The sequence below is a fragment of the Cynara cardunculus genome, assembly GCF_001531365.2.
Source record: "Cynara cardunculus var. scolymus isolate 2C chromosome LG 1, CcrdV1, whole genome shotgun sequence".
Taxonomy (NCBI): Eukaryota; Viridiplantae; Streptophyta; class Magnoliopsida; order Asterales; family Asteraceae; genus Cynara; species Cynara cardunculus.
In genome coordinates this window covers 5,187,286-5,211,648 of record NC_037528.1, presented here as the reverse complement: position 1 = coordinate 5,211,648, position 24,363 = coordinate 5,187,286, and the positions used below count along the sequence as shown (strand labels likewise).

The 24,363-nt window shown below is 31.9% G+C and overlaps 2 protein-coding genes across 3 annotated transcripts; one reads left to right on the top strand and one right to left on the bottom strand.

The window, feature by feature from the left end:
- The first annotated feature begins 8,506 nt into the window (after positions 1-8,506).
- Positions 8,507-17,691, top strand: LOC112501137 (ecotropic viral integration site 5 protein homolog). Of its 2 annotated transcripts, XM_025104815.1 has the most exons (19): positions 8,531-8,631; positions 8,762-8,855; positions 10,116-10,185; positions 10,464-11,090; positions 11,185-11,370; positions 11,464-11,577; positions 11,753-11,811; positions 11,955-12,021; positions 12,138-12,189; positions 12,312-12,404; positions 12,551-12,634; positions 12,760-13,157; positions 14,090-14,151; positions 15,318-15,387; positions 15,800-15,880; positions 15,971-16,072; positions 16,255-16,379; positions 16,974-17,094; positions 17,270-17,691. In XM_025104815.1, the coding sequence occupies exons 2-19, from the start codon at positions 8,800-8,802 to the stop codon at positions 17,444-17,446; spliced, it is 2,544 nt and encodes an 847-aa protein (XP_024960583.1). In that variant the 5' UTR covers positions 8,531-8,631; positions 8,762-8,799; the 3' UTR covers positions 17,447-17,691. The 2 variants fall into 2 exon arrangements, with proteins under 2 accessions (XP_024960575.1, XP_024960583.1); XM_025104807.1 differs by having other exon boundaries at positions 8,507-8,855.
- Positions 17,692-17,928: 237 nt separating this feature from the next.
- LOC112501150 (probable serine/threonine-protein kinase PBL7) lies at positions 17,929-21,939 on the bottom strand. The gene is made up of 5 exons (XM_025104823.1): positions 21,746-21,939; positions 20,280-20,473; positions 19,613-19,802; positions 18,907-19,298; positions 17,929-18,439 (listed from the first exon to the last, which is right to left on the bottom strand). Exons 1-5 carry the CDS (start codon positions 21,834-21,836, stop codon positions 18,155-18,157), a joined length of 1,152 nt encoding a protein of 383 aa, XP_024960591.1. The 5' UTR covers positions 21,837-21,939; the 3' UTR covers positions 17,929-18,154.
- Positions 21,940-24,363: the final 2,424 nt, after the last annotated feature.

The window sequence follows — 24,363 nt, the reverse complement described above, 5'->3', positions numbered from 1 at the left end:
TGATTACTGATGAAATTTATTTTAATTAAAAAAATATAATTATTTTAATTAAAATAAATCTTATCAAAAATCTTTTTTAAATGTAATTATTTATTGTAAATGTAAATATTTTTTTGTTATATTTGTTTAATTTTATAGATCTAAATACTTTTTTGTTCAAAAAATATTTAGAGACTTAACCGTTCAAAATATGAATGTTCATTGGGGTTTTTTTGGACTTTTTTTCCACTATTTTACCACTTTAACTAGTTGTACAAGTCATAAGAATGTATCCAACATGTTTTAGAAAAGTCCAAGAAGTTATGTAACATATTTTGGATTGTCCAAGGACTTATTTGTTCCAAAAATTGTCCAAAGACTTATTTGTTCCAAAAATTGTCCAATGAGTTATTTAACATGTTTTAAATTGTTCAAGGATTTATTTGTTTCAAAAAATTGTCCAATGAGTTATTTAACATGTTTTAAATTGTCCAAGGACTTATTTGTTCCAAAAAATTGTCCAATGAGTTATTTAACATGTTTTGGAATATCCAATGACTTATTTGTTCCAAAAAATTGTCTAATGACTTAATCATTCCAAACATTAAAGTCCATTGAATTTTTTAAACTTTTCCAAAAAAAAAAAAACTCAACATTCACAAGAAGCAAGCACCCTTGGCATGTTTCACTATATTTTTTCATGTAAATGTTGTTGGGCTCATAAGAAACCAACCATCTATCTATATATATGAAAGATAATTTTTTTATTAACTAAATAAATAGTATAAACTTTGTTGATCGGAATATTTTTGTCTTTTTCATTATTGGTATCACATTTTTTAAATATTTTATTCAATTAATTGTTACATTATTTAAATATCATATATATTAATTATCTCAATCACTTATGAAATTTTCGATTTCACCTATGAACTTGTTTAAACTTCTTTAATTATCACATTCACTTTATGGTTTCACCTATAAACTTTAAATAAAGATCATTGTTTCATTTTCTGGTTTCACCTATGAACTTTAAACAAAAAATATTTTTTTCATTTTTTAGTTTCACCTATGAACTCTAATATTATTTGGTTTCACCTATAAACTTTAAATAAAAAGTCATTGTTTCATTTCTAAGTTTCACGTATGAACTTTAATTATGTGGTTTTATTTATGAACTTTAAACAAAAATCATTGTTTCACTTTTTGGTTCCACATATAAACTTTGATTATTTTGTTTCACCTATGAAATTTAAACAAAAACCATTGTTTCACTTTCTGGTTTCACTTATGAATTTTTTTATTTTACCTTCAAACACAAATTATTTAAATATTATTATTGATTATTTTCAAAAAAATAAAGCATGATTATCTTCAAAAAAACAAAAAAGTCATTTAAATATTATTATTGATTAACTTTCAAAAATAAAATATGTTTATCTTTTAAAAATAAAAACAATTTGTTCCAAAAATGATCTTCATTTAATACCAATTAACTTAATTTTTTTTTATCAAATTATAATCTTCCACTTAATCACAACCGTTGATTAAAAAAATGAAAGACTCAAATCGGTTAACAAATGATTGTGCATACACACACACATTACTGCAAGCAAATCATTTTATTTTCCGGAGTTGTGTGTTGTGTTCATAATCCACAAGACATGAAGAATAACAATTAAAATCAACTCGATTATCATTCAGTTTATTGCAAGATTACATATATATCATACCGGGGGAGGCATGTTTACATTTACTTGTGAAGAAAAACTACATGGTATCTTACAATAACACCCATCGGATTTACATTTTCCATCGATATAACCGCTTCTTATGCACGCATCTGAACATTTGCTATCAAGGCATGTCCCCGACCACTTCATGACTTCACAAGAATCACGATCAAGAGGCCTCGTATCAAGAAGCATTGATTTTTCTTCTGAAACTGTTATTAACCAAATAAAATGCACATCAGATTATATAAAAGTGTTTAGTTTGAAGTATGAAAGACTTACCAGTAGCAACGATCAAGAACTGCAACACCAAAATGACATATTGAAATTTCATTTTTGTTCCAAGCCTAATGAAAGTTTGAAGAGCAACTGATTATTATATACTCACCATGTATTTAATGTGTTTGTTCATATTTAAATGCACGTAACCTTTGACATTAAATAATAATAATAAAATTATATTTATTTAAGGGTTTTACCTGGCTAGTCATTTTTTACAAGAAAATAATAAAAAAGCAGCCAAATTTTTTAAGAGTTTTAAAGAAATAATTATTAATTAGCGAGATACATCTCGATTTTAATGTTTCGTTTTATTGATTTTTTGTCCCGGTCGATGTTATAATACGGTTTTATGTAATTTTGAGAAAACGATAATGTTTTTATTTTTGAATAAAATATAAATATGAAGATATATCATAAAAAAATTTTAAAAAATATATTGATATTGGTACCAAACTAAATATTTAAAATTTCTCCTTTTTTGTGTATTTCTTTAATTCATTTTTTTTTTTGTTTAATAATATAATTTTTTATAACGATCATAATTAAGTATTTTGTTATAACTCAATGATTGTCCTAATTATATTTTAGATTTTTTATATTTAAAATAAGATGTTTAGTTCTATTTGATTATGTTTATCTGCAGTTAGTTACACAAATTCAAACATGAAGCTTTAATAAGTTATACTTACGCACAATTTATTTGTAATCTTAAATTTTTAGTAATATGTATCAATAAACAATACTTCATGCATAAAAAATGGTTTTAAGAATTTTTGTCAAATGTTTTATAATATAGTATAAATGTAATGAATGAACATTTTGCTATATATTTCTATATTATTTCTATATTTATACTGTATTATAAAATGAGAGTTTTAGTCATTTTGAAATTTTTAAGAGGTACAATTTACTATGTTAAGTGTATAAAACTGTAAAGTTGCACAAATTTCCACGTATTCCATATATTAAAAATTATATTATTTTTAATTTGTAAATTACATTTTATACCATTATAATTAGTTATTTAATTTATTTTATATCCCTTATTTTTTCCCCTACTTTTTCTTATATTAACACAAATAATCGTATATGAACTAAAATGCACTAAAAACAGTTATTTTTTACAAGTTATGTCATATAATTGTCTCGTCAATACATTCAAAATGAGCTCAATATTGAATATTTTTAAGTTTTATTCATAATATTAAATATCATGAATGCCTATGAATTAATTTGTTTTATATCATTTACATTTTTGTTTTAAATTTAACATCTTTGTCGTATTCAAAATACATACTCATATATTAACTAAAATACATTAACAAATTAGTTTATTTTTATTGCAAATTATATCAATTATAAATTCTCATCAATAACTTCAAAAAAAGTTCGTTATTGAATATTTTTTAATTTAATAATATCATAAAATATCATATATATATTTTATATGGAGTCTAATAATATTATAGAATATCATAAATTTCTAAGAATTATAAGTCTAAAAAAACTCAACGAACTTTCTAATTTTGAATGGTTTAGTTTTTAAACTTTTTTTTTTGCATTAAAAAATCATTAAATTTTATCATTTTGAATGATTAAGTCTCTGAATTATTTTTTTTATTGAAAAAACAATTAAACTTTCACATTTTGAACGATTAATACCCTGATTTTTTTATAAAAGTTAAATAAACTGTCAAACTGTTACTAGTCGGTTAATGTAACTTTTTTGGGTTAAGATAATATAGGTAACCAATTTTTGAAAGTGCAATGGTTCATTTATTAAAATAATGGTAAGAGATTAATTAATTAAAATGAGAAAGTCTAATGGTTTTTCATTCAAAAGAGGAAGTTTAATGGTTTTTCATTTAAAAAAAATAGTTTATGGACTAAACCATTCAAAATGATAAAGTTTGTTGGGTTTTTTTGAATTTTTTCCTATTACAAAAGGCCTTAAACGATTATGTATTATAAAAGACCCATACATAACTTGACAAATCTAAATAAATGTACAAATTATGTCTATGTAGATACAAGTCACCATCAACATCATTAATTTTGATTTTAATGTTTTTGAATTAACAAAAGTTAATATTTGTTAAGGTTGCAATTAAGACATATGATCCACGGATCACCAAACCAAACTAAACTATCCTGATATATCCCACTTAGGGGGTCAGGTGAAGACCCTCGGCTTTTGAAAAAGCGTGTGAGAAAAAAAAAATATCAAACCTAGGTCACGAGTGTTGCATTTGTGGGGCCTCTATTTATAAGAGTTGTCGTTAGAACTTGGGTTCCACCCAGGTATGTGGGGTGTGACAAAAGTTCATAAAAACGCATGGTGTTACCTCCTTTACACTTTTTGGATGACATTGCTTGTTTAACCTTTTTTTGAAGCATATAAAATTTATGTATGACAAATTCACTAAGTGTAACAAATAAATTCATACATCCTCTTCACATTTTGTGAGGTTTGAACCATTGACCTCCTAAAAAGCCAAAGACTCACATACCGCTTAATCAAATGCCATTTTGTTGCTTAACTTTTATTGTCATACAAAATATTATAGAAAATTTTAGCAAGCATAAGTTTATGATTGTTATTTTGGATCTTACTAAAAACAAACGAAACAACAAACCCAATATATTTTCAGTTTTATGTTGACCCTTCCTCTGCTTCTTAAATTTTGAAAATGTTAAACAAGTACACCTTGTTGCAAAGTCTGAATGTTGAAAATGCTACACTTGAATGTTGCATATGTATTCAAAATTCTGCTTATAGAGATTGACATCTACTGTAAAAGTCTTGCTTGAAAAAACAGTTGATATTTATTTTATCTGGGTGAGAAAAGAAACCAGTACAAAACATTTCTGATTGTTGTTATGAAGAATACTCGAAAATTTGATTATCTGACCAAAAGGCAAGAACCTGGATTATCTAGTTGGGTTGGTGAAGTAAGAGAAACTTAAACATGTAATCGACTCGGCCGGAGAGGCTTACATGTTTAAGTTTCTCTTACTTCACCAACCCAACTCGTTTATTTATATCATATTATTGTCAACTCAACAACTTAAATATTAAAAGATATCAAAATCAGTATTGATCGATCTTAATTGGTTATTGTTTAGCCTTATATTCATTTATTTATTTTTCATTTTGCAGGATGTTTAGTGTCTGCGGATGGTGATTTGCTTCTTGAAAAGATGAAGGTTACCGGGGTACTTTTTACATTCTTGGAGGATTATATCTACACTATATTATAAAACATTTGACAAAAACTTTTAAAAGCTATTTTTTATGCATAAAGTAATGTATATTGATACATATTACTTAAAATTCAAAATTACAAGTAAATTATGCGTAAGTACAACTTATTAAAATTACATGTTTGAATTCGTGTAACTAACTGCGGATAAACATAATCAAATAGAGATAAACATCTCATTTTAAAATATAAAAAATCTAAAATATAAATAAGATAATTATCGAGTTCTAAAAAAATAATTGATTATTATCTTTATAAGAAAATTATATTATTAAACCAAATATAAATTAATTCGTTATTGAATCTAAATTAAATTATAATAAAAAATTGAATAAAAAATTTACACAAAAAATAAGAATTTTAAATAGTTAGTTTGATACTAATTTTGATGTATTTTTGTCAAAATTTTATGATATTTTCAAATTCATATTTTATTCAAAAATAAAAATATCATCACTTTTTCAAAATCACATAAGACCATACTATAACATCGACTGAGATAAAAAATAAAATAAAATATTAAAATCAAAATGTGTCTCGCTACATTGTACTAATACCATTCTGATAAAATAATAATACATTGAGGGGTGTTTGGGATTGTTTATCAAAACTGTTTTTTAACTTATTTCAGTCTGGCACTAGAGATACGCTGTTTTTTAGTGTTTGGGTAAAGAAAAAAAAAACTGTTTACACCGGTGCCAAACCGATAATAAACAGTTTTTGCTAAGTTAATTCTTCTTGACTTATGAAAAACTGTTTATTACCAGTTTACCAGTTTAACTTTGTTTTATTTATGTTTGTTAATTATTAATCTTATTGATATAAATTTTTGTCAAAAATATTATTATAAATGATGAAAAATAAATTTTTACATGTTAAAAAATCAAATAAGTTAATAATAAAAAATATTATTATATAGAAAACTGTCATTTTTAGTCATTTTACATATATAAGCAAAATTTGTCAAACACTAAAAAACAACTTATTAACTTATTGCTTTTTGGTACCGCTATAAGCTAATCCAAACACTTTTTACAGAACTCCGATTTAATATCACATAAGTTAATAAACACTTTTATAAAAAAATATAAGTTGTTTTAAATAAGCAATCCCAAACACCCCCTCAATTTCATTGATGAAAAAAATTAAATAATCATTTTTCTTCACTTATCGTAAATTTGAGAAAATTCTTTAAATTCGAAATGATTTATCTTATCCCTTCTTTTCTATTTTACGAAACTATTTATAAAATCTGTTAGAAAATAAATAAATTAAATATTTTTTATTTAAAATTTTTCTTACACATATCGGTAGATCTTTTAACCAATATCAAAACATTTATTTTCTTTATTTAATTTTTTTATTATAGTATCAATATTAAAAAGAAGTGTAAATTTCTGATTTCGTCCCTATGGTTATGTGTGAATTATGGATTGGGTCCCTCAAACAAAATAGTTACATCTATAGTCATTGTGGTTTCACTTTTATTACGGGCTGGGTCCCTTGCCCTAACTTAACTAACTATTGTTCCATTAAGCTAAGGGAAATGTTGTCCTTTTATATGTTTCCTTAAAAACATAACTAGTTGTGTACCTGCACAATGCGGCGGGAGTCGTGAATTTTAACGATTTTCAAGTTTCACTGATTTTATTAGAGAAGATTTAACGAAAATATAAGTTACACTTGGTCTTTACTTATTAATACAATTTGAATATATAGAAGTTATGGTTCCAATTACAGTCTATCGATGAAAAAAATTGTATAACAGTTTAAAATCCAATATATTTAAAATCTAACATATTTAAATGACTCCACAAATGTGTTCAATTTACAACAAGAGCAAAGAATCAAGAGATCGAGAGCGAGACTGAGAGTTCTAGAGCAATTGAATGAGAAATGAATAAGAGATGAATGAGAGAAACTCAAGATAAATATTAATTTGAATCTCACCTTGGGGGATGAGGAGAATACATAGAGGTATGAGAGGGTGAATGTATGAGTGAAAGGTGTCAAAAGTATATTGGGAACATGAAAAGAAAATGTAATAATGTGCATAAAGTAGTAGTATTTAATGTATTATGAGTTGTTTTTAAGATTTTGTGCATTAAAAATTGTTTTTAAGACTTTTGATAAATTTGTTTTATAAGGTAGTATAGATATGCCTACCAACATATCGTCCTCCCCCCCAATGAAGTCCCTGCCGACCCTTCCCTTTTCTTCACCGCCCTCCTTCCTCCCCATCTTCATGTCACTCACCGCCCTCTCAAAATCTACTCAATCTTTGAACCTATTCGAGCTAACAATGATGGATCGAGTTTTGTATCAATAATGGAAGGAAGCAGGGCAGTCTTTACATTCTCACCATACACGTCAACTAGATTAAGGGGATTTATAGAAATTGCAAGAAAAGTGGGTTCTTGCGTTGGGGGTTCACAAAAAGATGGCGAACTCCAACAGATCTCCTGCCTTCCCCATCAATTATATTATATGGATAATGTATAGAATTCATTTTTTATTTTTGCAAAATTTTTATTTACAAACAAATAGATCTCGATAGCATCACCTACGTCGAAGGATTTTTGGTTTCAAAACCCATAGTCTTCTTCCTTCGTACAACCTTCCTAAAGCTTAAAAAAATGTGTTGTTTTTGGATGATGACACAATGTTACAGATTGATTTGAGTGGAATGTGGTCTTTGGATATGAAAAGTAAAGTGAATGGATGGTGATAGAGATAGAAAGGTTCTTAGTGTATTGAAGCATGTTTTTGGACTACGAAGGGGAGGGCAAAAAATGGGTCTTTAGTGAAGCCGATGAATTGCCAAGGGAGACGATGGAGAAGATAGAGGTGCTAACAGGGGACGTTGTTTAGGTGTGGTGGTGAACAATGGAGTATGGTGGTGAGTGGAGGGAGACTCTGCAGAAGATTGAGAATGTCGACAAGTGATGTTTTAGGGGAGGAGTTCACGCAGCAGGTGTGGATGGTGGTGATAGTTTTAATATCATATAATTATTATAATATAATAAATATATTAATATGATATGTAATATATTATTTTTGACAAAAAATGAGACAAAAAGTTAAACCAACTAAATTGCCCCTAAGTTAACAAAACAAAAGTTAACAGAGTTAGTGTAAGGGACTCAATCTATAAAAAATAAACTACAATAGCCATACATGTAATTATTTGATTTAGGGACCCAATCCAAATTTTCACTTAATTTACTCTAAAAAGGAATGGCGGAAAAGGGGAGTCAAAGTCGAAGAAAACAAAGAATGAGCCCAAAGTTTGCTTTTTGGATCCGAAAATGGAGTTTCGTGTGAAGAAATGAAGCACATGTAGACTGTATAGAACCAGTGCATAACGTGAGACGGTAATTTCGGCTTTTCCACGTGATCTCCGACTCCATCTCTCTCATCCAACTAGCAACTATTACTACTACACTTTGCTATACAATCAGCAGTTATATATCTATCTATATCTGTACACTCGCTTGTCGGTAGGGTGGAACTTCGGAACCAGATCGAACAAATCTCCGATAATGAAGGCCAAAGCACCAATCTTGAATCCCCCTCTTGTCGCTTTCGAACATAAGAGGTATAATCTGTGGTTTCAACTATATCTGCCTCCTTTTTCTTAGGCTGTTGGATTTTCTTCCCCTTTTTTCGATGTTTAATGTTCGATCTATATCTTCTATTGCTGCTATGCTTACTTAAGGTTATGCTGTTTTTGTTTTCGTTTACTTGTAACATAATACTGTAATGCTGGGATCGTGTAATGTGACATTGGAACTTACTAAGTTTATAGAAAGGGTTTCTTGAATCCTGATCTTGGTTAAGGATGATTTCGATTTTTTTTAATAATGAATGATACGCCTACTTGATTAACTTTTGGATGAATAGTGAGTTGGCAAATTTTAGGATTAATTTATTTTGGGGCCGATCTTGTGCTCTAGGAATCCCTCTTTTCGAATAAAAGAGCCACACTCGGCCTTTTGATGCCAACCTGAATACTTTTTAACTTTAGAAGAGTTAAAGAATACTTTGAACAGTTGAAACTTTAGCTTTTTAAGAGAAAAAAATTCACAGCACACGAAGTATATGTTTCTGTCTCTCAATGATTAATGGTTTCTGCAACATGATCTTGATGCATTGGTTATTGAAAATGTTTAACTGTTGATTTGGTTGTTTTAAATATCTTTCAATACGATCTTGTTGCTTCCATGGTGAAATTCCACAACGGAAATTTTAGCGTTTCTAACGAGACAGGGAGTAACAAGTACTACAGTTTGAACAACCTTGGTGTAGCTTTCTAAATGGATATCCAAAAATCCATGTATCCATATTCCATCCGTATTTGTTTCCAATTTAAATGACCCATATCTGCAGCAAGCAGATGTGGATATAGTTATATCTGTATCCGAAACTACTTGATACCGGACTTCTTCATATAATGGTTAACATATTTTTATTTAATAATACAAATAAAAAACATGATGCATAATGTATTTATCGAGTAAAGTATGCTTTTGAAAACTAAAAATCATATACACTGCTCTAAACAAATATGTTCTTAATAGCTAATACTTCTAGTGGGGTTGTGACTGTGTGACTCAATGCTGAACACTATAAATTGTACCTGGTGTTTTTTCGCTATATGCTGTTTTTTCTAATCTCAATGGCCAATCGTTAGAGGGCAATCCAAGGTGTGGGTTCATTTCTATTTTGTGACTGTTGATAGGCAGTGTAGTTTTCAGGTGTGGTTTTAGTTGTTGTTTGGATTTTGAAATGATCAAAAGCTGTACGATCAGAAAGGTTATTTGATTGGAAACCGATGATTTTTGTTGTTGTTGGACAGAGACGCCTATGGGTTTCCAGTGAGACCTCAACATGTACAGAGATACCGTGAATATGCAACTATTTACAAGGTTTTGCTCTCTCCATCTTATTACTTATATACATTTTATATCCTGATAGGAGCTTTACCCTTGGTTGCTGAGAAAGTTTCTTTGTGTCAAGTACTTTTTATGGTAGGAAAAGTTGAGGTTTATTCCTCTGTACATCACTTTGAATGTCATTTGTGATAAAATAAAATGGTTTCTGGACATCATTCTATTCCATGAACCTGATCTGTTAGCACTTGGATAAAGTTGAACTTATTCAAACACTTTATAATGTAAAACCTGTCACATTTTCATGATTTTAGGAGGAAGAGGAGGAACGATCAGATAGGTGGAAGGACTTTCTAGAACGGCAGTCAGAGTGTGCACAGCTGCCTGTGAATGGCTCATCTGCAGAGAAAGATAGGGCAGCTTCACTTTCCGTTGCTTCTGGGAAGGAAGCTAATGATGGCTCTGATAAGTCCCCACAAGGAGCTGACTTGAGTGATGAGAAGACTGCCCATGATGATTTAAACGTACCTGAAGCTCAAGAGGACGAATTTTCTCAAATGACCGAGAGTAAAACTCATCGGGCCCAGATATGGACTCGAATTAGGCCATCACTTCGAGCCATTGAGGATATGATGAATGACCGAGTTAAGAAAAAGATCAGTTTGACAAGAACAGAAGAAGATAATGGAGCTGAAAATCTTGGTTCTCTCGAAGATGCTAAACCTACAAAAGCAGGAGCAGAAGAAGACTCTGAGGATGTGTTTTACGACTTGGAGAGGTCAGAGTCAGAACCAACTCCAGAGGTCCCTTCAAGTGATGGTGTCAGTGCCCCAACTCCAGGTGCTACTAGCAATGCCGTCCCCCAAGAATCTTCAATTCCTTGGAAAGAAGAGTTGGAGTTTCTTGTCCAAGGGGGAGTGCCAATGGCTCTTAGGGGAGAGGTAGGCTGCATAAACTTCAACTGGTTCCTGTATTGATGTAGGATTTCCAAGTATTAGATTCATTCTACATATAATTCACCACTTGTAATTGCAGCTCTGGCAAGCTTTTGTGGGTGTCAAGGCTCGCCACATTAAGAATTATTATCAGAATCTTCTACTTTCTGATAGTAAGAATGATAATAGTGTGGAACATCAAATTTCAGAAGTAGATGAAGCAAGTAAGTTGTTGAAGACTGACTCCATAGATGTACCTGAAAAATGGAAAGGACAGATTGAAAAGGTCATCACCTAACTAGTATACTTTAGTATAAGCCTGCTATGGTGCTGTGTTTTTTAATGATTTCAAATCCTAGATGCTATTCCTTTTCTACAGGACTTGCCTCGGACTTTTCCAGGTCATCCCGCTTTGGACGAGGGTGGTAGAAATGCTTTGAGACGTTTACTCACGGCATATGCTCGCCATAACCCCTGTGTTGGCTATTGCCAGGTACATATATTTGGACATGTTTTGTATAACCAGTCAACTCATCTGACAACTAATTTTGTATTTTGCAAATATTCCTATTGACTTGTGAGCAAGTGGTATATAGATTTTAACTACACTTGTTTATGTAAATGTAGCTAAGGTGCTTAATAACACTAATCTGTTGGATTGCATGCAGGCCATGAATTTCTTCGCCGGCTTATTACTGCTTCTGATGCCTGAAGAAAATGCCTTTTGGTGGGTCTGAGCCGAAATCAAATGTTTACCCTTCCCAGTTGCCTGAAGAATATATTAAATTCTTTTCATATATGTACAACATTTGTAGCTAATGAAGCTTAATATGCTTCAGAAATGCTCATCATATCACAATTTAATCTCAGGGCTTTAATGGGTATTCTTGATGATTATTTTGAGGGCTATTATTCCGAGGAAATGATAGAGTCCCAGGTAATTATGCTGTCTTTTCCTTCTACACTAAGTGAACTTGTAAATCCCTCCATGTTTGGTCATGAAGATGATTAGAGGGTGGACTATTTTATATATTGCACCGTGGTTCTTCTCAGGTTGATCAGCTTGTTTTTGAGGAGTTGGTGCGTGAGAGGTTTCCTAAATTGGGTTTGTTTTCATATATCATCTATATTTCCGTACTATATGTTGATCCTTTCTCCTACTCCTTTTCTTCATCTTAACATGACATCTTTTCCTAGTTTCTGATGCCTCTTGATAATCTGATGCAGTTAACCATCTAGATTACCTAGGAGTCCAGATCGCATGGGTATCTGGACCATGGTTCCTTTCCATATTTATGAATATGCTTCCCTGGGAAAGTGGTCAGGTTCTTCGTTTCATGAGCCATAATTCATTTATGTTTATTAATCAAGAACACAAACAAAGAGATTTTAGCTTATGGTTCCTATAATTTTCCCATCTTCGTGGACTTGTATACTAATTATTGGCTGCTTTCTCTTCCCTTCAGTTCTCCGTGTCTGGGATGTGCTTCTGTTTCAAGGGAATCGTGTCATGCTCTTCCGAACAGCCCTTTCTTTGATGGAGTTATATGGTACTGTCTTCTCTTTCTCTGTTTCATTGCTCTTGATATGTATTGAGGATACATGGATCAGTATCTTTTCTTTTGTTTTTGATAATTCTAGAAATTGCAACTTAAGTTTGTTCAGTTTTGTGCAGGACCTGCATTAGTCACAACAAAGGATGCTGGAGATGCTGTTACTCTGCTGCAGTCACTAGCTGGATCAACTTTCGATAGCAGTCAACTTGTCTTGACAGCTTGCATGGGTTATCAAAATGTCAATGAGGAGAGACTACGAGAATTGAGAAACAAACATCGACCAGCTGTACAAGCTGCTCTTGAGGAAAGATCAAAGGGACTTAATATGTGGAGAGATTCTCAGGGTTTGGTATCCAAGCTCTATGGTCTCAAAGAAAATAAAACAGGTCAGACAGGGGATAAAATGACAAATGGTGCATTATCACGAAATAATTCCGAGTCTTCTAATGCGGATGAGTCATATATGGGGGTGTCAGGGGATGTGGAGATTAATTCAGTTCCAGATCTTCAAGAACAGGTTACTCAGCCTCCTTTTCCTACGTAGTACATACTCAAATGGCACTGTACGTTAATCAATATTGTGTTGCTTTTCACTGTTTTTATTCAACTTTCTTGTTAAGTCGCACATGCTTCTACAATCTACAAGCTAGACAAGTTTGTCAATTGCTAATATGAACTCTAGGTTCCCCTGCTCCCAGTTGCAAACTGGGATAGAAATAGAGGGGCATCACTTTGCAGATATGAAACAGCGAGTAAGCTTAAGTTCTTAATTATAGTTAAAAAAGGAGGGCCACTGAACCATAATATGCTTGTTAAATTTTCATCAGCATGTTACAACCAAAGTGTCATTAAATAGGATCATATAGACAACATCATAAAATACAGAGTTGGTTGACGTGTGTTAGGAGTTCACAAGTGAGAAAGCAAAGTGCAAGCACCTATATCATGGTTTTTGTGATTGCATTTTAGTTGACCATCATGTGATGCATTTGGACCTGTACTTTAGGAGAAAAACTAATGGAGCTACCTGAAATAGCTGTTCGCACCATTCATTGGGTTGAAAAGTGAAAACCTGAAGAAAGACGGTATGCACATGATTGACATGAGTTATCCTACTTGTTTGTATGAAAACTTGTTTTTATCATGAGTATATTTTCAGTCTTTTACAGGGCATTATGCTTTCTGCCATAGATGCAAGGCAGCAGATAAGGATGAGATACTGTATTATGAAACAGCGATCTCATCTCAAGCGCCAGTCCTTTATCTGCAAAATAAGAGTTTTCATGTATTTTGTTGACCAACTGAACAAGTGAACAAGGAAAAATAGAGAAGTAAATATAATAGTAGTAGTACATATTGAAGAGTATGTTAATATTAGTTGGCGTGTTGTGCTGCTAATTATCGCTCGAGTTTCTGATGGCTTCTCAATTCCAAAATTGTGCTCCGTAGGTGGCGTGGCTGAAGAATGAGCTGTGCAAAATACTAGAGGAAAAAAGATCTGCCATACTCAGGTCAGTGTAATTGATTATTCCTTGATCTTTCTTATACATTACACGAATTAAGCAATTAAAGATGAAAGATACTTTTATGTTTATCATCTCTCATGGTACTTGACCTCTATTAGACATAGAATTTCTTTTTGTCTTGCATTTTTGCTGCATCATTTTCTCTTGCTATCTCCAAACAAGTATTGGTATTGTTTACTTTTTCCACCTCAAGAAAATTCTAACACTTTCCATTTTAGGTTGTCCCAAAAAGAATGTTTCCTTTCCATTTAGGAAAGATTCCAATTTAACCAAAGGGCCTTTGGCCTAGCGGTGCCTTGTAACCCAACCTTAGAGGTTCAAGTCTCTCCAAAGACAAGAAGTGTGTGTGAGTTAATCTGCCGAATATAAGTATATTTACTGTTGCAAATATTGACCACACCAAACTCGATCCAACCCAGAAAACCGAGATCGAAATCGAGTAGAAACTTAGTTGAAATCGCCCAAGACCCAAAATAAACTCGAACATAGCATGTAATGCAGAAATGATAAACTCGAAATCGCAATGGAAACAACAATTGACCACAAACAAATAAAATAACTTGACAGAAGTAAATAAGAGATAGAAACGACACTGGATTTAAACATGGCCAGAGGAGACCACCAAGAAGTCCACTATAATCGATCGATGTTTACATATACTTTAAAAAAAGATTCCCATTTAATATTTCTATTTGCTACGTGAGATTGATTGCAGTCCACAAGTTTTCTCAATCTTGTCTAAGTGCTATCTTGAGTTTCTGATTGTAAGTCAAAGATTTTTATCATATTCTCCAATGTTGCATTTTTTTTGGGACGGATGGAGTAGTATTTTTGTTGGATCCATATATTAGTATAATATACACTTGGGGGTGGTTCTTGGAACAATATGTACGTTCGTGGACATCACAGAATATATGCTTATAAGGGATACCAGTACTTAATGTATTTGTTATCGTATATGGAGGTCTATTCTATGGTCCAGATATAACACATAAACTTCGACACGTTTGCGTTCAATATAGAATAATTAATTTCAGTTTAATACCACACTTAATATATGTACTTGCACTTTTTTCTGGAATAATATTTAGTCTACACCAAATTAAATTTGCTATCTTAAAAGTTGGTCTAATGTTTCCTTTTCTCACCAGAGCTGAAGAGTTGGAAACTGCCTTAATGGAGATGGTCAAGCAGGATAATCGTCGAGAATTAAGTGCAAAGGTATGCTACAAGAACTTTGACCAAGGAGCCTTGTGCTTTTTTTTTGTGAGAATGGTTAACTTATGGCTATTTGTTGCAAATAAGTCATTGTCATGCAAAAACACCTTTATTGTATGAATGGGTGATTTTGAACATGCAAGTATAACATTTCTTGGAAACCAGAGTGTTTCTTTTGTCTTCTTTTCACAAGAACAATGGTTAGCTTGCAATAAAAAGGCAAGTATATTGGTCCAAAATGTCGTCGCTTCATTTAGGATGTGCTTATTTGAGATCTTTGTATAATGAAATAAAGATCACATCCTCTTGTGGGTTTATTATCATAATTTTGCTGGGTGGATAGCTTTGGATGAACCAGTAGTATGATTCTTTGATTGATTCCACCACCTTTAAGATTGTTACTCTGATACCATAGGTTGAGCAATTGGAACGAGATATTGCTGACCTACAACAAGCCCTTGCTGACAAGCAGGAACAAGAGAACGCCATGCTTCAGGTTTTAATTTGATGCTTTATGTTATAATGTCGATTGACATTTGATTACATAAAAGTTTTGCATAGTAATTACATTATTGTTATTCTAAAGGTTTTGATGCGGGTAGAGCAAGAGCAAAAGGTAACAGAAGATGCTCGCAGATATGCTGAGCAAGATGCCGCAGCCCAGAGATATGCCACTGCAGTGCTTCAGGTAAGTCCTACATTATAATTTTACAGTACCATAATGAATACTTGGATCATGTTATGTACTGTTTTAAACCCCCCCCCCCCCTAAATTTTATATTATATCAAAATTAATAAAAGTGGGGTTAATTACCAACTGAACATAAAAAAACAACTAAATATTTGATTTAAAACTTTTGCGTTATTTAGGAAAAATATGAAGCAGCAACGGCTTCCCTTGCTGAAATGGAGAAAAGAGTGGTTATGGCAGAATCAATGTTGGAGGCAACCTTGCAATACCAGTCTGGCCAAAATAAGGCACAGCCTTCTCCAAGGTAACAACTCCCTATATCTCATGAAAGTTGCATTATCTTACATCTTCATAAAGTTCTTTTTTCAGATTACGACTACTTAAACCTTCCGTCCAATAAAAATTGCAACATCTTTTTTCTTTCCAAAAATTGAATGTATGGGGTGCATTTTTCCAATTATGACCGTAAATAAAATATGTTATTGGTTAGAGTGAATAAGATTCATTTAGTTTGTCTTTGTTCAACCGTATTTTAGATATTTGACAAAGAATCAAACATTTTTCTTAAACCATGTTTCGAACTAAACATTGTAATTTTCTTGAGATGGATAGAGCATTTTCACATTGTAATCATCAGAAACAACGATGCTATTGTTGGGGTCCAGAAGATTTCGCTATTTTCTCATCTTGGAAGTTTATTTTAGAGGCCTTGACAAACAGTCATGCTTTCCTAATACCATCAAGCTTTCATTGTCTCCTAGGTAGCAACACCTTAGAGGTAGCGGGTTCAAATCCCCTTTCACTTTAACAACAAAAAACAAATTTGATCACAAAACTGTTTATGGTGGTTTAATATTTTGTTCCTGTTACGAACAATTAATTTTGTTTTTTCATGTAGATCTGCAAATCAAGATTCTTCTGCAATAAGAACAAGTCAAGAACTCTCTCAAGAAATACCTGCAAGAAAGATTAGTCTGTTATCTAGACCATTTGGGCTCGGATGGCGTGACAAGAATAAGGTTAGTAAATCTAGTGATTTCCCTGAAAACAGCCGCTCTACTCTTTTAGGTAGAGGTCATGTCTTCTTACAATTCAACCCCATCCATCCTAAAAAAAGACCTTAATTTGATTGGGTTTTACTGGGTTAGTTTGGTTTGGCTTGGTTTGATTTTAGTGATTTCCCTGAAACTACAGGCAAAGCCAGCAGAAGAGCAGGTCGATGTAAAAACTAGTGGTGACGAACAAAACCCGAAAGCTGTGAAGCTAGCAGAAGAGCAGGCCGATGAACAAAACTCAAAAGGTGTGCAGGAAAACATTATAGATGGTCATGAAATGGAGCAGGTATCGTTGGCTGATGAAGATGGTAAGTAGATGAAATTATGTATACATAAAGTTAAGGAAAAAACATATAAATATCTTGTTGTGTTCATGTTGGTTTTCAGAGAGAAGCATAGATTAGCATGTATTTTTGTTCTTTGATACAATTTCTATAACTTGCATATAGCTCATTAGCCATTTGTTTCTTTAGTTGTTAATAAAACCCTAGTTCGCTTGAACTGAAAAATGTAAAAAGAAACTTGGGAATTTCTTATATTTTTGTTCTGGTTTGATCTGCTTTTTCAAAACCCCACCTCCGAGTGAGATATACCAAGCTCGTTTGGTTTAGTGTGATCTCATCACGAGCCTCATCATCATAATTACTGCCCCCAAGAATCTTGCTAACATCAACAAGTGGATTAACAAGAGACTTTCTGAATAAGCTAGCTTTAGCCTTGGGTTTTGCATATTGAATCCTGCTATGATACCATGAAAAATATTGACCAACTACTAATCTTTTATGTTCACCATTTGCAAGACTCAAAAAGCCAGATTGACTGCTAATCTTTTATATAGAGCTGCTAATTACATGAATCTCCAATCCTTTGATAAAGAAACACAAAAATTCAGGTGAAAATGAAGAAAAAAAGAATGGTGAGACAGAAACAAAGGTGAAAAGAATAACCAAACATTCCCAGCAGCATGTGTTCCCATATAAACACAAAAGAGTCCCATATTTCTTGTTAGCAGAATACCCATCTTTCACCTGGTGGCAGCATCGCTGTTTCTTCGTGTTCTAGGGGTGGACGAGCCCGAGCCTGTACGCACCGTTTGAGGCTGGTAGGCCCGCGGGTCGTATCTTTGAGAAGCAAGATACGTGAGGGCTGTAACTACATCTGCGATCACTGGCCGCATATTTGGCTGCTCTTGTACACACATTGCAGCCACAGCAAGTGCCTGATACAAACCTCTTACAGGGTACTGTCCTTGGAGCATCGGGTCTGCCATCTGTCCGAATTTCCTACGGTCTTTGAACAACGGCCGTGCCTGCAATTGGAGTTTTACTCTTTGACGGTCAACAAACTTCAAAATACATTTACACAGGCACAAGCTACAAAAACATACAATTGCTAAGTTTGGCAAACTAGTTTATAAGCTTATTCTTGGCTGAAAAAGTGGCTGTTGGTTAAAAACTAGTTGTTACCTGAAAAACCAGTTGTTGGCTGATAAGGTAGTTGATAAACCAGTCATGTTTCGTAGAAACTAGCTGATAAACTAGATAACAATGTAAAATCATGTTGACAAATTCATTGAAAAAAAATACAAGGGGTATAATTGGGAAAAAAAGTGAAGGAAAAAAAAATCCTAAAGCTCGTTGAAACGCTACTTGAAGTAGTTTTAAAAACAAAGGTAGCTTATAAGCTAGTTTTTGTCTAATCAAATGGGCTTTTCCAATAAGCTTAAATCCGTGGCCAAAACGAGAAGAGAAAGAAAAGGTTTGTTTTGTTTCTTACCCAAGCAACAAGATTGTGTTCACAACCAGTTTTTGAATGGTCAATTGCCTTTCTTCCGGTAATGATTTCAAGAAGAACGACTCCGAAACTGTAAACATCCGATTTGAGTGTGAGTTGACCGGTCATAGCGTACTCCGGAGCACAATACCCATAAGTCCCCATCACTCTTGTTGACACATGAGTCTTGTCACCAACAGGTCCTAATTTGGCCAATCCGAAATCAGAGAGTTTTGGATTATAGTCTTCATCGAGCAAAATGTTTGAGCATTTTAGATCACGATAAATAACAGGAGGACTAGCTTTGTCATGCAAATATTCCAACCCTTTTGCCGCACCAGCAGCTATTTTCATTCGTGTGTTCCAGTCAAGTTGTTGTTTATCAGGAGGTAGATCTGAATGTTAACCAGAAATACAAGATTAAGCATAACAAGCCCTACGTTATAAAAGGACAAAGACACTCTCTCTGTCCCAAAATAAATGTCCACAATGAAAAAAACACAGTTTTAGAAATGTGTAACTATCACACTTTTTAATTAATTAAATGACAATTTTACCCTTAATAATAGAGGAAGTATTGAATTTCTCCATCTCATAGTTAAGGGTAGAATTGGAAAGTAGTCACTTGCTTTTAAAAGTAGACACTTATTTTGAGACAAACTAAAATAGAAACGAGGATATTTATTTTGGAAGATGATTTTTGATGTACCGTGTAGATGGTCTTCCAATGATCCTAGTGGCATGTACTCGTAAACCAAAAGTCTTTGATCTCCATCGGCACAATATCCAATTAAGTTCACCAAGTTAGGGTGGTGAAGAAGGCTTAACATCAGCACTTCGACAAGAAACTCCCTGTTTCCTTGCAAACCATTACGATCGAGTTGCTTGATTGCCACAACCTGCACAAAATATCATTAACCCCTCAGGATATGAAACAAAGATTATATATTATGTAAATAGGGGTAACTAGGCAAGTCCATTTGAGAACAATAAATATGTTGAGACCATAAGAACCAACTATTCAAGAATCATTCATGATGAATATAGTGAAACATAATTATTGTGAATATCATGAAGAATGAAAATACATTACATTCATGAATATTTAGGTATATTCGTTATGAATAATTCATAAATAGTTGGTAATTGGTTCTCACGGTTCTCAAAATATTTATGGTTCCAAGCATACTAATTTTCAAGTCCCATTGAAAAAAGTTATATATACTTGCAAGGAAGTATGATAACCGTATATTAATAGTCAACTTTTTTCTGTACCAAAAAGAGTACCATTTTCGTCAATCTTGTCCTAGAACAGCGTCAACAAATGGAGAAACATATGGTGTAATGATCAATGGAACTTGATAGATTCGACAAACCTGATTGGTACTCTCCAACCGCCCTCTATATACTCTTCCAAAGCCTCCTTCACCCAAAAGACAATCTGCTCTAAAGTTCTTGGCAGCAGCTGCCAATTCACGAAATGTAAATGTATGTGCTGCAATGTGTGTAGATCCTCCATCTTTCAAACCTTCTTTATTTATACCCAGAGCAGAGTTGATCTTCAATTTATCTGAAAACAAGCATGCTTTAGAAAAAGTACAGAATTTGATAGAAAAAATACAGAATTTGATAGAAAAAGTACAGAATTTGATAGAAAAAATACAGAATTTGATAGAAAAAGTACAGAAATTGAATGAACACAAGAAGGGTTGTACAATCTAGAAGATTCAGAAAGCAGAAATACTACCACAATCATTAAAAATTGACAATCATAAAGTTCAAAAAACAGACTACAAATGTCTTAAAGTTTCCACCTTTTAACATTTTCGTGTTGGGATCACTAAAAACACAAAGTTGTAAGTAATCGTAGGAAATGAAAAGATCAAACACAGTAACTATTATGTGGTTCTGCAACTTGCCTACAGGATCTTATTATATCTGCTAACTGCATAATCTTGTAATTGTTTTCTTACAGAAGTTCAAATCAAGTTTCCATTTTGTTCTATGAATCCCATTTACTCGATCTACAAACCAAACCAAACGAACTCTGTATATATTTCACTCGAAAGTAGGGTCTGGGACTCCCATTTACTTGATGTAACAAATGAATAAGGAAGCCACAAAATGCAAAATCAAGAACGGAATTAAAGGGTAGACGCGAATGAACCCAACCCGCGAAAGTGGATATAATTGATGCCTAGCATTGTGAAGATACATTTATAGAACACATACAACCATGGGTAGTTTGGATGCATTAGAAATACTGCCTTCATTGTATTCTTATATGGGGAAAAAATTTAAACCCTAAATTTAAATTCCATTACCAAAGACATAATTGTAAGTATGTGAATTGTAATACCTATGATTCATATAATTGGAAATCATGACAAATAATTCACAATTGAAACTGATAATAATAATAATTGATGACCCTACTATTTTATTAACAACCCAGTACCATAAGGGACCTTCAAATGATTCAACTAATACTGACCAACACACTTGTGTTGTTCTTCCAGTGGCAACCCAAATGATAATCAAGATTCAAGGGCACAAACAGAGATTTAAAATGCTAAATGCCTAAAAATCAAACTAGCTAGGTCATATCAGATCAGCCCCCACAGATTATTTATGCAACTTAAAGCATACCCTTTTAAAAAAACACATGAATATGAAAAAGAAATGAACTCCCAAACTAAACCCCACAAATGAAAAGTTGGGAATTGGGAAGAGAAGAAGAAATAAACAAGTGGTGCAATTGGATTGATGAAAGAAAACAATGTTGATAATGGGTTTCCCACAATTTTGATTTATGTGTTGAAAATATTTGGATTTTGGTTACCTGAAGTTGATGAGATCTGATCTTCTGGCTTCTTGTTTTGCTGAAATTTAGGTTTCTTCTTGGATTTCTCAGAGCAGAATAAACAACCCATTTGTATTTGTTTCCCCTCTCCAAAACACACAGACTTCACCCTCTTTAGAGAGAGAGAGAGAGGGGGAGGGGGAGAGAGAGAGTTGAAAATATTGAGAGAGAGAGAGAGAGAGAGATCTACATTACTCTTTCAATGGAGTGTCCCTTATGGTTTTATTAATCATTTTTGCTTATTTGTCTTGTTGCATCACTGCTTTTTGTCCTGGTATATAATGTAAATTCCTCCATATGTCTTCATCTATTTATCTTTTCAATTAACATTTTACGGGTGTTTTTGGATTACTTATAAAAATAATTTATTAATTTATTTCGATATGATACGATAATAAACACTTTTGAGTATTTGGATAAACAACTTATACCGGTATCAAACCAGTAATAAAGAGTTTTTAAAGAAGTTAAACTCTTCTAACTTATAATAAATTATAAGTTGTTTCAAATAAGCAATCTCAAACACCCCTCTTAATTAACCTTTATTTTACACATTAATATCCATGCAAAAAAAAACATCATTTTCATAAATATTAAATAAATTTTAAATTTCTTTTAAAAAAATCCAGTTACATGACTCTTAAAATATCCTAAAAATAATTCAACTTTCTCTCTTTGTTTTCAGATAAACAGATTTATTCAGATATACAACTTAATTCATACAAAACCAAATAGAAAAAAAGTGAGCAGTAGTTAAGTCTTTGAGATCAAGAGTATACTTTTAGATACATTTGAAGCAAACACAACTCTCCTTCTTAGAAGGTTGACGTGACATATAATAAGGATCGATAACAACTAACATATTAAACCTGACACATCTTGCTTGATGGGTCGAATAATTAATTATCCAGTAATTACCGTTAATCCAAACTTTGGTTATGTTTTATATTTTTCCATTTATGTTTAAAGTACATAACGAACAAAATTAGACGTCTGACAAAATTTTGTATCTTTAAAGATTCAAAATCAACTTTACGAAATTTTGTAACCGTTAATCATAAACTGTAAAGTTTAACATTATAAATGTTGTATTTTTCTCTATAAAACCTTGAATTTGTTCGGGTCATGTGTACATGCATACACATATATACATAGACAGAGGTTCAAACGAAAATATACTCAAAATACAAAAATGGAAGAATAGATCCCAACCATAAGATGAGTTGATTCAACGGATGTAATCAAAAGATGGTGACAACCACCTTTTTGTTAAAACAAAAAGAAACCCCCTATCGAAAACAAAAGATTCAGGGGAAAACCATAAAAAATAAAAACTGACGAACACCCTAATAACCACGGGATACACATGTGCATAAAATAAATTTGTAAGCAATTTTCTTGGTATGCATATATGCACAACATGCATAGAAACCATAAAACATCTTCAATTACTTGTATGTACATATGTATACCTTATAAATAAACATTTATTAAAGGGTGTTCATAGATTTTTAATTTTTTTAGGATTTTCCAGATATATTTGTGTGTAAAAGAAAATTATGTGAGTTGGGGATACAAGTTTTGTTTTGTTAAGTTGTTAGGAGCTTCTTTTCATGATTTCCTTTTAAAACACTATTTATGATTCATGAAATTCCATTCAAGACAAAAGTGGTTAACCAATGGGTTGAGTTTTGGAAAATTATATAAAGCTTAATATTTAATATGAATTTTATATAATAATTATAAATAATTCTCTATTATAATTAATCGGTATATATAGTAATTGTCGGAAAAACATATGGTGCTTTAGATAAATGGACCCATTTAAATTAATTAATTACTTAATTTAATTAAATAATTGAATGATATGATTTGATCCAATATATTAATTATTCTTGTTCGTAGACTATTTTTTATAAATCGAAGTTAACGTTTGTTTTTTTAAGAGGTGCTGAAATCTGAAGTTTTATTTTACTTCTGATTTATAAGAGGTGATGCTAAAATCTGAATCGATAAGACTGTTTTGTTTTTGTAAACTGATAAACGTCTGAATTTATTTAAATTTTCTATTTTACCCATTACAAATTATAGAGTTGAATTTATAGATAAATTTATACAATTTCACATATTTATTCATCATCATTTATGAAATTTACATCTAAATTATATAATTAACATTAATTTGAACGAAAATATATCATTAACGGCGTTTAACATATTTATATCCTATTAAAATACATTAATTGAGAGAGGTGAGAATTGATTTGGTAATGATCGATTAAGAGAAATGATCGGTTAATGTTAATCGATTGAGAAACGTCATTGTTGAGGATTTGAAGAACAATAAGAGACAAATAAGAGTTTGGTTTACCTCTTATCAGATAAGAGGAAAATAAGACATAAGTGCCTCTACAAAATTGAAAAAAACAAACAGTCTGAATGACATTTGCATAAATTTTAGTTTGAATATAATTCTCCTATATATCATTTTTAGCATTAAATTTAGACCTCTAATCATAATCACTCATGAAAATGGTACTTTCTATCCTTAAAGATTGTAGATTGATTTAATTAACCCCAACAATCATGGTCTTTTT